Source organism: Pristiophorus japonicus, chromosome 6 (genome assembly GCF_044704955.1).
Source record: "Pristiophorus japonicus isolate sPriJap1 chromosome 6, sPriJap1.hap1, whole genome shotgun sequence".
NCBI lineage: Eukaryota > Metazoa > Chordata > Chondrichthyes > Pristiophoridae > Pristiophorus > Pristiophorus japonicus.
Genome location: NC_091982.1, coordinates 13,924,784 through 13,936,432, shown reverse-complemented (window position 1 = coordinate 13,936,432; position 11,649 = coordinate 13,924,784). Strand labels below are relative to the sequence as shown.

The window sequence follows — 11,649 nt, the reverse complement described above, 5'->3', positions numbered from 1 at the left end:
TGAACCTTTTCTTTACTTGGTCCAAGTGTTTGCGGCATATCTGCCCATTATTGAGTTTGACCACTATGACCCTGTTTCCCTCTTTACCAATTACGGTGTCCTCCAGCCACTTGGGTCCCAATTCATGGTTAAGTACAAATACCGGATCATCCATTTCTATACACCTCTCCCTTGAGTTACGATCGTGGCACTCGGTTTGGGACTGGCGCTTGCCCTCAACAATGTCTGCCAGGGTTGGGTGGATGAGGGACAGCCGCGTTTTGAGCGTACGTTTCATGAGGAGTTCCGCTGGCCATGAGCGAGTGCGGCCGGGACCTATAGGCCAGCAGGAGGCGCGATAGGCAATACTGCAGAGAGGGTCCTTGGATGCGGAGCATGCCTTGCTTTATGACTTGGACCGCACGTTCCGCCTGGCCACTGAAAGCCGGCTTGAACGGCGCCGTCCGGACATGTTTGATGCCATTACCAACATAAACTCCTGGAATTCATGGCTGGTGAACCACGGGCCATTGTCGCTGATCAGAGTGTCCAGTAAGCCGTGGGTCGCGAAAAGTGTGCACGGGCTCTCCACAGTGATGGATGTCGTGCACGAGTTTAATATGATGCACTCGATCCATCTCGAGTATGCATCGACAATGATCAAGAACATTTTTCCCATGTACGGGCCCGCATAGTACACGTGACCAAGGCTTTGTGGGCCAGGGCCACGGGCTGAGCGGGGCCTCCCTGGGGGCGTTGCCTAGCTGGGCACACGTCGTGCACCTGCGAACCCAATGTTCCAGGTCTGAATCAATCCCCGGCCACCATACATGTGACCGGGCAATGGCCTCCATTAACACGATGCCAGGGTGCTCGCTGTGGAGTTCCCTGATGAATACTTCCCTCCCCTTCTGGGGTATGACCACTCGGCTGCCCCATAGCAGGCAGTCAGCTTGGATGGAGAGCTCATCCATCCGTCTCTGAAACGGTCTGACCTCCTCGGGGCACGCCCCGTGTGTGGGCGCCCAATCCCCCGTCAGGACACATTTCTTTATCATGGATAGGAGGGGGTCCCTGTTGGTCCAGAGTTTGATCTGGCGGGCTGTGATGGGGGAGCCTGCGGTGTCAAAAGCCTCAACGTCCATGACCATCTCAGCGCTTTGTTCCGCCGCCCCCTCGGTGGTGGCAAGGGGAAGCCTGCTGAGCGCGTCAGCGCAGTTTTCGGTGTCTGGCAGGTGCCGTGTGGTGTAGTCATACGCAGCCAGCGTGAGGGCCCAGCGCTGTATGCGAGCTGACGCATTTGCATTGACCGCCTTGCTGTCGGACAACAGAGAAGTTAACGGCTTGTGGTCCGTTTCTAACTCGAACGGTCTGCCGAAAAGGTATTGGTGCATTTTTTTCACATCATAAACGCAAGCGAGTGCTTCCTTTTCGACCATGCCATACCCACACTCTGCCTGGGAGAGCGACCTGGAGGCATAAGCCACCGGTTGGAGTTGTCCGTCTCCATTACCCTGCTGCAACACACACCCAACCCCGTAGGCTGATGCATCGCATGTTAAAACTAATTTTTTTACAGGGGCCATACAACGTTAACAGTTTGTTGAACAAAACAGGTTCCGCGTCCTGTTTAAAGCCCGTTCTTGACAGTCCTCTCAAAACCATTCACAACCCTTACGCAGGAGCACGTGTAACTGCTCCAACAATGTTCAGCAGGAAATTCCCAAAATAGTTCAAAAGTCCCAGGAACGATCGCAACTCCGACGTGTTGCTGGGTCGGGGCGCACGACGGATCACCTCAGTTTTGGATTCGGTAGGCCGGATCCCATCTGCGGCAACCCTCCTGCCCAAAAACTCAACCTCTGGGGCCAAAAACACACACTTGGCCTTCTTCAGCTGCAGAACTACCTGGTCCAGTCGGCGTAGCACCTCCTCCAGGTTGTGGAGGTGTTCCTCGGTGTCTCGAGCCGTTATTAGGATGTCATCCTGAAATACGATTGTGCCAGGAATGGATTTCAGCAAGCTTCTCTGAAAGCTGTTTCTCTGAAAGATGGCGACCGCCGAACGGATGCCAAGAGGACACCTGTTGTAAATGAATAAACCCTTGTGCGTGGTGATGGTGGTCAGAAGCTTGGATTCTTCAGCCAGTTCCTGAGTCATGTAGGCCGAAGTGAGGTCCAATTTAGTGAACAGCTTGCCACCTGCCAATGTGGCAAAAAGGTCCTCTGCCCTCGGGAGCGGGTATTGGTCCTGCAGGGACACCTGGTTGATGGTGGCTTTGTAGTCACCGCAGATCCTAACCGAGCCGTCTGCTTTAAGGACAGGAACAATGGAACTTGCCCAGTCACTGAATTCAACGGGCAAAATTATGCCCTCTCTGAACAGCCTGTCCAGTTCACTTTCAATTTTCTCACGCATCACGTACGGCACCGCTCTGGCTTTGTGGTGCACTGGTCTGGCATCCGGGGTGATGCGTATAACTACTTTTGTGCCTTGAACATTCCAACACCGGGTTGAAACAGTGACCAAAATTTAGTACCTGTGAGCTTGAGCTTCGTTCCACAGATGAGATGGCGTGCACATCCCCCCATTTCCAGTTCATCTCAGCTAGCCAGCTCCTTCCCAAAAGCGCAGGGCCATTTCCCAGAACAATCCAGAGTGGCAGCCGGTTCTGTGACCCATTGTGTGTTACGACCAAGTTTGCACTGCCTAGCACTGGAATGATCTCTTTGGTGTACGTCCGTAGCTGCGTATTAATTCGTTCCAGTTTGGGCCTGCTAGCTCTGTGTGGCCATAGTTTCTCAAATTGTTGTGCACTCATGAGGGACTGGCTAGCTCCTGTGTCCAGCTCCATGTGCACTGGGATGCCATTCAATAAAACTTTCATCATCATGGGTGGCGTTTTGGTTTATGAGCTGTGGATGTCAGCCACATGAACCCGCTGAACTTCAGCATCCATGGCTTTACCCCAGACATTGTCCTGCACTGCAAGCCCCTCGCCTGATTCCTCTGTTTCATAGATTAGCCTCGCTACCGGCTGTTTGCAAACCCTAGCCAAATGTCCGCTGGCATTACAATTCCTACAGACGAACTGCTGAAATTTGAAGCTTTTCGCATAATGTCTGCCCCCGTAGCTCAAGCATTGGCTGAGATCATTGTTCACAAAAGGGCTGTTAGCAGGCATTCCTCTCTGATTGTTCCCTTGGTTGTTTCTAAACACTCTGATGGTGGGTGTTAATGGTCCCCTTGAAGGCGTGAATTGCCGCTCCCCTCTCCATTGTCCCTGTCAGAGGCCCACCTTAGAGTCGGTTTCAGCTTGGGCAGTTACAAAATGCCTTTGTCTGACTGCTGCAGTTTCAAAATGCCTTTGCCTGACTGCGAGATCTTGAGCCGTGTTTATCACGTTAATTCCTTGGTCCGTCACCACATTGGACCCAGGACTACTCGCGTAAATTAGCTTGGTCTCTTCTTCGCCCGCTATGAAAGTTTGAGCTATCAATGCTGCCCCTTCTAGAATTAATTCCTTGGTCTCTATGAGCTTCCTGAAGATCCAGGCATGGCTAATGCCCTCAATGAAAAAATCCCTTAACATCTCCCCCCTGCAGGCGTCTGAGAACTTACAGAGGCTGGCCAAGCGCCGCAAGTCTGCCACGAAGTCCAAGATGTTTTGCCCTTCCCGGCGTCGGTGTGTGTAGAACCGGTGCCGAGCCATGTGTATGCTGCTCGCCAGTTTTAAGTGTTCGCTGATCAGCTGGCTGAGCTCTTCAAAAGACTTGTTGGTCGGTTTGTGGGGTGTGAGCAGGTCCTTCATCAGCGCATACGTTTTTGTCCCGCAGCTTGTTAGTAGATGCGCTCTCCGCTTGTCCGCCGCATCCTCTCCCAGCCAGTCCTTCGTAACAAAGGTCTGCTGGAGTCTCTCCACAAAATCGTCCCAGTCCTCACCCACACAGTAACGTTCCTCTGAGCTACCGGTGGCCATCCTCTGGGTTCAGTGATTCCCGTTTCCCGTCGCCAGGTGTTGAATCCTTAACTCTTAAACATAATCACACGAGGCACGTACTGCAGACACAGTCACTCTGTGACCTTCACCTTTATTACCTGGACCAAGGAGTGCTGGCCCTGCGAGGGACCTCCCCTTATATACCTGAATCTCCAGGTAAGGAGTGTCTCCCACAAGTACACCCCTGTGGTCAAGGTGTGCATTTCTAGTAAGTATGTTCAGTATGTAGTGGTTACCTGAGGGTTACGATTGTATAAGGGTTACAGTAGTGTGCTGGTTACATACATGACAAGCGGCATAGGTTAAACAGCCTCCCACTGGTTCTGTAGTTTAGTTCCACTCCAGCAGGGAGCTTGTTGGCTGTGAGGGTGTAAGGATGGGGGTGGGGAGGTTGTGTGTGTGGTGGTCTCTATGAGGGGGTGAGGTTCCCTTCTGACCAACTTGAGCAGTTTCGAATCGCTCCCCCTCCCTTGGGTTCTGTACTCTGGATTTATTTCGGGGGGTAACAAAAGTGCAGAGGACACTGGTTTGATGCAAAGAACTTTGGTTTTATTACAATCAAGGTAATACAAGCTTATTACTCTAGTAAGAAAATACACGGCCAGACTTACAATCACTCTAGTAAAGAACAGTACAAGGAAAGGTACAAGGTCAAACTTATAATCACTCCAATAAAGTACCGTACACTACACAATCAAAGGGGGTTGCAGTAAAATTATACCTCCCACCTCCCAATACCTAATTCTAGCTAGGTTAGACTCCAGGGGAGGCAGGGATTTATGCTTACCAATCCTTTTGATAGTTAATGGTAGATGGTGATGTTCTTTCTGCCTTCAGGACTTCAAGACTTCGAGGCTGGAGAAGTTAGTTTTACAACTGTCATGTTGGTTTCTCTCCTTGTCTTGATGAGGTAGTAGCGACCACCTCTCTTCCCCCACTAACCTCTGTTGAAAACAGTGGCCAGTTATACAATTTCAGTGTTCTAGTCTTGCCGCCCAATCTGTTCACAATCCTTTGTATAATTTTGGCGGGCTTGGTTCTTCTTTGTAATATTTTGTCGGGCTCGTTAAAGTTGATGTGTCTTGGGTGGGTTGATCTTCGAAAAACTGTTTCCTGGTGGAAATATTGGCTTGGTAATTGCAATGTCCTTTTGTGCTTAGTCTTTTGCATACAGGCTGGATTGGGCCTCTTTGTGATGTATATGCTGAAAATGGTTTGTCCAGACCCATGTTGATGGGGAGCTATCTCTGGGTGATGCTGTGATGGTAATGTCTCTTGTGGACACACAGTTCCAATAATCAAGTGGAATTCCTTTGTTCCTAGGTCCGCCCACAGGCTTGAATTGGTCTTGTAAAAGTTCATAACTCTATTAAAGTTTGTAGTTTCTTCCATAAGCACTTTAGAGTTCCAAACTTTTCGGTAGATAGTCCCTAATTAAATTTCCTTTCGAATAAGCTCAAACACAGGGGGGGTTCTGGTGAATTTTGCTCCCCCTTGTTGACACTCTACACTCCTTGAGTGTCAATCAAGGTAAGCAAAATTCCTGCTCCTGAGAGTCAACCTTCCCTGCATTTGTACTAGCTAAACATTACTCTGCATCCCCCGTTGAAATGCAATGCAATATACAGGCGAATACAGTCATGCAGCTGGGTTGACCCACAGTTTATCAAAAGTTCTCTGACTCATCAACGATGGACCCGATCCAGTGTCTACTTCCATAGTCACAGGGACTCCGTCGATCTTGACTTCCATAATCACTGGGGCCGAATCGTCGGTACACGTATACAGTCCCAGCACCCCATCTTCTTCTGCCTGCTCCTCGCTGGATGGTGGATCCTCTACCATCTCCTCAGCCACACGGTGAGTCGTGTTTCTTTTGCACATGGTGCTGCAAATCGAGGTCATAAATGCCCTGCTGATGGTGATGGCTTGCTTCAGGGTGACTGTAGGTTCAGTAGATAGCACTTTGTGAAGGAGACCCTCGTGGCCAATCCCCATAACAAAAACGTCCCGCAACACCTCATCAAGGTGTGTACCAAAATCACATGGCGCCGCGAGTCTCCTGAGGTTCGCAGCATATTTGGTGACATCCTGGCCCTCAGGTCTGCAGTGGTGGCAGAATTTGTGCCGGGCCGTGAGGATGCTCTCCTTCGGTTTAAGTTGGTCACGAATGAGTGTGATCAGCTCCTCATATGACTTGTCCCTGGCGCTCTCGGATGCCAGCAAATCCCTGACAAGACAGTAAACCTCATCGCCACAACTGGAAAGCAATATCGCCTGACATAAGAACATAAGAATTAGGAACAGGAGTAGGCCATCTAGCCCCTCGAGTCTGCTCCGCCATTCAATAAGATCATGGCTGATCTGGCCGTGGACTCAGCTCCACTTACCCGCCCGCTCCCCGTAACCCTTAATTCCCTTATTGGTTAAAAATCTATCTATCTGTGACTTGAATACATTCAATGAGCCAGCCTCAACTGCTTCCTTGGGCAGAGAATTCCACAGGTTCACAACCCTCTGGGAGAAGAAATTCCTTCTCAACTCGGTTTTAAATTGGCTCCTCCGTATTTTGAGGCTGTATCCCCTAGTTCTCGTCTCCCCCACCAGTGGAAACAACCTCTCTGCCTCTATCTTGTCTATCCCTTTCATGATTTTAAATGTTTCTATAAGATCACCCCTCATCCTTCTGAACTCCAACGAGTAAAGACCCAGTCTACTCAATCTATCATCATAAGGTAACCCCCTCATCTCCGGAATCAGCCTAGTGAATCGTCTCTGTACCCCCTCCAAAGCCAGTATATCCTTCCTTAAGTAAGGTGACCAGAACTGCACGCAGTATTCCAGATGCGGCCTCACCAATACCCTATACAGTTGCAGCAGGACCTCCTTGCTTTTGTACTCCATCCCTCTCGCAATGAAGGCCAACATTCCATTTGCCTTCCTGATTACCTGCTGCACCTGAAAACTAACATTTTGGGATTCATGCACAAGGACCCCCAGGTCCTTCTGCACCTCAGCATGTTGTAATTTCTTCTCTTCTTTACGCTTCTCTTTCAGTGCGTCCGTGTTCCCTGCCAGGTCGTTTGCTGTGAAATAGTACTCGAGCCTTTCCGTGAAGGCCTCCCAATCATTGCCTACCGTAAAATCCTTTAACGAGCCCAGAGTAGCCATGGTTGCATGAAGTTCGTCCGTGTCCTTGTCGCCAATGTGATGTATGTAGCACTCAATTCACTGACTCCACACGGTCTCGTGTTGTAGTAACTGCTGTGACCTTAGACCTTTATTAGGTAACTCCAGAGTGCCTTCTCAGGTGTGGTGGGCAGCCTTTTATACTCTGTCTTGCAGGTACTTTCAGGTCTCCCACCACAGCGCCCTCTGTGGCGCACCATTGTACTATTACATTTAATGTACCTGGACAATAGATAACAGCCGGGTAGTTTCTTCCTTCTCTTATATAATGTGGATAAATGTGAGGTTATCCACTTTGGTGGTAAAAACAGAGAGACAGACTATTATCTGAATGGTGACAGATTAGGAAAAGGGGAGGTGCAAAGAGACCTGGGTGTCATGGTACATCAGTCATTGAAGGTTGGCATGCAGGTGCAGCAGGCGGTTAAGAAAGCAAATGGCATGTTGGCCTTCATAGCAAGGGGATTTGAGTACAGGGGCAGGGAGGTGTTGCTACAGTTGTACAGGGCATTGGTGAGGCCACACCTGGAGTATTGTGTACAGTTTTGGTCTCCTAACCTGAGGAAGGACATTCTTGCTATTGAGGGAGTGCAGCGAAGGTTCACCAGACTGATTCCCGGGATGGCGGGACTGACCTATCAAGAAAGACTGGATCAACTGGGCTTGTATTCACTGGAGTTCAGAAGAATGAGAGGGGACCTCATAGAAACATTTAAAATTCTGACGGGGTTAGACAGGTTAGATGCAGGAAGAATGTTCCCAATGTTGGGGAAGTCCAGAACCAGAGGTCACAGTCTAAGGATAAGGGGTAAGCCATTTAGGACCGAGATGCGGAGGAACTTCTTCACCCAGAGAGTGGTGAACCTGTGGAATTCTCTACCACAGAAAGTTGTTGAGGCCAATTCACTAAATATATTCAAAAAGGAGTTAGATGAGGTCCTTACTACTAGGGGGATCAAGGGGTATGGCGAGAAAGCAGGAATGGGGTACTGAAGTTGAATGTTCAGCCATGAACTCATTGAATGGCGGTGCAGGCTAGAAGGGCCGAATGGCCTACTCCTGCACCTATTTTCTATGTTTCTATGTTTCTATGTTTTTCCAGGTTTACCTGGGGCGTACCCGGGCTTATTAAGCATACCATGCCTTTTGCCTTGGACAGAGCAAGGTTTAAACTTTTAATTTGTTGCTGGCAGGGACTGTGGTCTCCCGATTCAAACCCACTAGTGCTAGCTACTTTAAACGCTGCTTACACATCTTTTAATCTTTCCTGGAGCTCTTTTACTTGTAGGGTGAGGCGAGTGCTTTCCTCCCTCAGTGACTTTTCATTACTTTTGGCCTCGGTAACCTGACATTGAAAATAGTCCTGACTATTTTTAAACCTTTCCATTACTTGGGTCCTTTCCTGTTTTAGCTTACAGAGTTCTCCCAATAATCTTTCTTCTGACATAACCCTTTCCTGGTAGTTCTCTGCGCATTCCCATAACTCTGCCTGTAATGTTTCATTCATTCTGTCTAGCAGTTGGACCTGTCGCTGTAGACAGACCAACCAAATTGCTTTCTCTACTGTTTCTTTGTGATCTTTACTTGCTGTCCACTGGGCTGCAGCATCAGCTGGATGCTCAGCGCACAATAGACTAAGCACCCATTCCTTAGTTACATTCACTTTCTTATACACATAGGAGGGAATCCTCTCTTCCATTTTGGTTCTTTGCCCCAAACCAGCATCTCCACATCACACCCCTGGTACCAGAGTTGTGCCACGACCGCTATTTTGTAAGGTGGGGGGGGGGGGGGTTGTGTGTGTGGTGGTCTCTATGAGGGGGTCAGGTTCCCTTCTGACTAAATTGAGCGGTTTTGAATCGCTCCCTCCCCTCCTTTGGGTTCTGTACTCTGGATTTATTTGGGGTGTGTGACAAAAGTGCAGAGGACACTGGTTTGATGCAAAGAACTTTGGTTTTATTACAGTCAAAGTAATATAGGCTTATTACTCTAGTAAGAAAATACACGGCCAGACTTGCAATCACTCTAATAAAGGACAGTACAAGGAAAGGTACAAGATCAAACGTATAATTACTCTAAAAAGTACAATACAAGGAAAGGTACAAGGTCAAACTTATAATCACTCTAATAAAGTACCGTACACTACACATTCGCAGTAAAATTATACCTCCCACCTCCCAATAACTAATTCTAGCTAGGTTAGACTCCAGGGGAGACAGGAACTTATGCTTACCAATCCTTTTGATAGTTAATGGTAGATGGTGATGTTCTTTCTGCCTTCAGGACTTCAAGACTTCGAGGCTGGAGAAGTTAGTTTTACAACTGTCGCGTTGGTTTCTCTCCTTGTCTTGATGAGGTAGTAGCGGCCACCTCTCTCCCCCACTAACCTCTGTTGAAAACAGTGGCCAGTTATACAATTTCAGTGTCCTTTGTATAATTTTGGCGGGCTTGGTCCTTCTTTGTAATATTTTGTCGGGCTCGTTAAAGTTGATGTGTCTTGGGTGGGTTGATCTTCGAAAAACTGTTTTCTGATGGAAATATTAGCTTGGTAATGGCAATGTCCTTTTGTGCTTAGTCTTTCGCATACAGGCTGGACTGAGCCTCTTTGTGATGTATATGCTGAAAATGATTTGTCCAGACCCACATTGATGGGGAGCTATCTCTGGGTGATGCTGTGATGGTAATGTCTCTTGTGGAGGGAGATTTTCAAATACTCATTTTTCCAGACAGGTTACCTCAGTCGTCACACCCAGACAGTTCCAATAATCAAGTGGCCTTCCTTTGTTCCCTAGGTCCGCCCACAGGCTTGAATTTGTCTTGTAAAAGTTCATAACTCTAATAGAGTTTGTAGTTTCTTCCATAAGCACTTTAGAGTTCCAAATTTTTCGGGAGATAGTCCCTAATTAAATTTCCTTTCGAATGAGCCCAAACACAGGGGGGGTTCTGGTGAATTTTGCTCTCTGCAGTGGAGCATGGCAGCGAGGAAGATTGAGAAGAGGGTTGGAGTGATGACGCAGCCCTGTTTGACCCCGGTCCGGATGTGGATTGGGTCTGTAATGGATCCACTGGTAAGGATCACGGCCTGCATGTCGTCGTGGAGCAGGCGAAGGATGTTGACAAACTTTTGGGGGCATCCAAAATGGGGAAGGACGCTCCATAAGCCCTCACGATTGACAGTGTCAAAGGCCTTTGTACGAACGAAAAGGGTCATGTATAAGGTCTGGCGCTGCTATCTGCATTTTTCCTGCAGTTGTCACACTGCAAAGATCATGTCCATTGTGCCCCGCAAGGGACAAAATCCACACTGTGATTCTGGGAGGAGTTCCTCGGCCACAGGGCGAAGACGGTTGAGGAGAACTCTAGCAACAACCTTCCTAGTGGCTGATAGTAAGGAGATTTCCCTGTGGTTGCCGCAGTCGGACTTGTCCCCCTTTTTAAAGATGGTCACGATCACTGCATCGCTGAGATCTCCCGGCATGCTCTCCTCCCTCCAAATGAGAGAGATGAGGTCATGTATCCACGCCAACAGCGCCTCTCTGCCATACTTTAGCGCCTCAGCAGGAATTCCATCTGCACCTGTGGCCTTGTTATTCTTTAGCTTTTTTAAGGCTTTGCCTAAATCGTTCAGAGTTAGGGTTTCACTGAGGTGGTGACGGGTCGCATGCTGCGGGATGGAATTGAGAACACTCGAGTCAAAGGCAGAGTCTCAATTGAGGAGATCTTCAAAGTGCTCCTTCCAGCGGGCCCTGACAGCCTCGGTGTCCTTGATGAGTGTTTCCCCGTTCTGGCCAGCAGTGGGGTGGGGCCTTGGGAGTTTGGACCGTAGGTGGCCTTGACTGCAATGAAGAATCCTCACATATCGTGGCTGTCGGCCAGTTGTTGTATCACTTGTGCTTTCTCCATCCACCACCTATTCTTTAGGTCCCGGGTTTTTTGTTGGACCTCAGCCCTGAGCTGTCTGTAACTTTGCTTTGCAGCTCCCGAGTTGGGTTGTTGTTTAAGGCCCAGAAATGTTCTGCGCTTACGATCTATTAGTTCTTGGATCTCCTGATCATTTTCATCAAACCAGTCCTGGTGTTTTCTGGTTGAGTGACCAAGCATCTCATCACAGGCACTGGTTATAGAGGCCTGGAGGGCAGACAAAGCGCTGTGGGCATTCAGCATCTCAGGGTCATCAAGGTATGCCAGATTAGCTGTGAGGCGCTAGCTGTATAGGGCTCTATTAGCTGGGTCTTTAAGTGCCCCGGCAATAACTTTTTATGCGAGACTGCTTCTACTGTCCCCTCTGCTTTGTGGCTATGTTAATATCGATGATGGATCAGATTAGATGGTGGTCCATCCAGCAGTCGTCAGCTCCTGTCATGGCGCAGGTGATGCGCACATCCTCGCGATCCCTGGCTGGGACGATGGCACAGTCGAGCAGGTGCTAGTGTTTGGAGCGAGGGTGTTGCGATGCCTTGTATTTGTCCCTCTGGTGGAAC

At 48.9% G+C, this 11,649-nt stretch overlaps 1 protein-coding gene across 1 annotated transcript in view; it reads left to right on the top strand.

Moving 5' to 3' along the window:
* The first annotated feature begins 449 nt into the window (after nucleotides 1–449).
* LOC139266081 (matrix-remodeling-associated protein 5) overlaps nucleotides 450–11,649 on the top strand; it is an 87,766-nt gene continuing 76,566 nt past the window's right edge. The window contains exon 1 of the mRNA XM_070883935.1: nucleotides 450–673. Coding sequence (XP_070740036.1) covers nucleotides 450–673 — 224 coding nt within the window. The remainder of the gene's footprint in view (nucleotides 674–11,649) is intronic.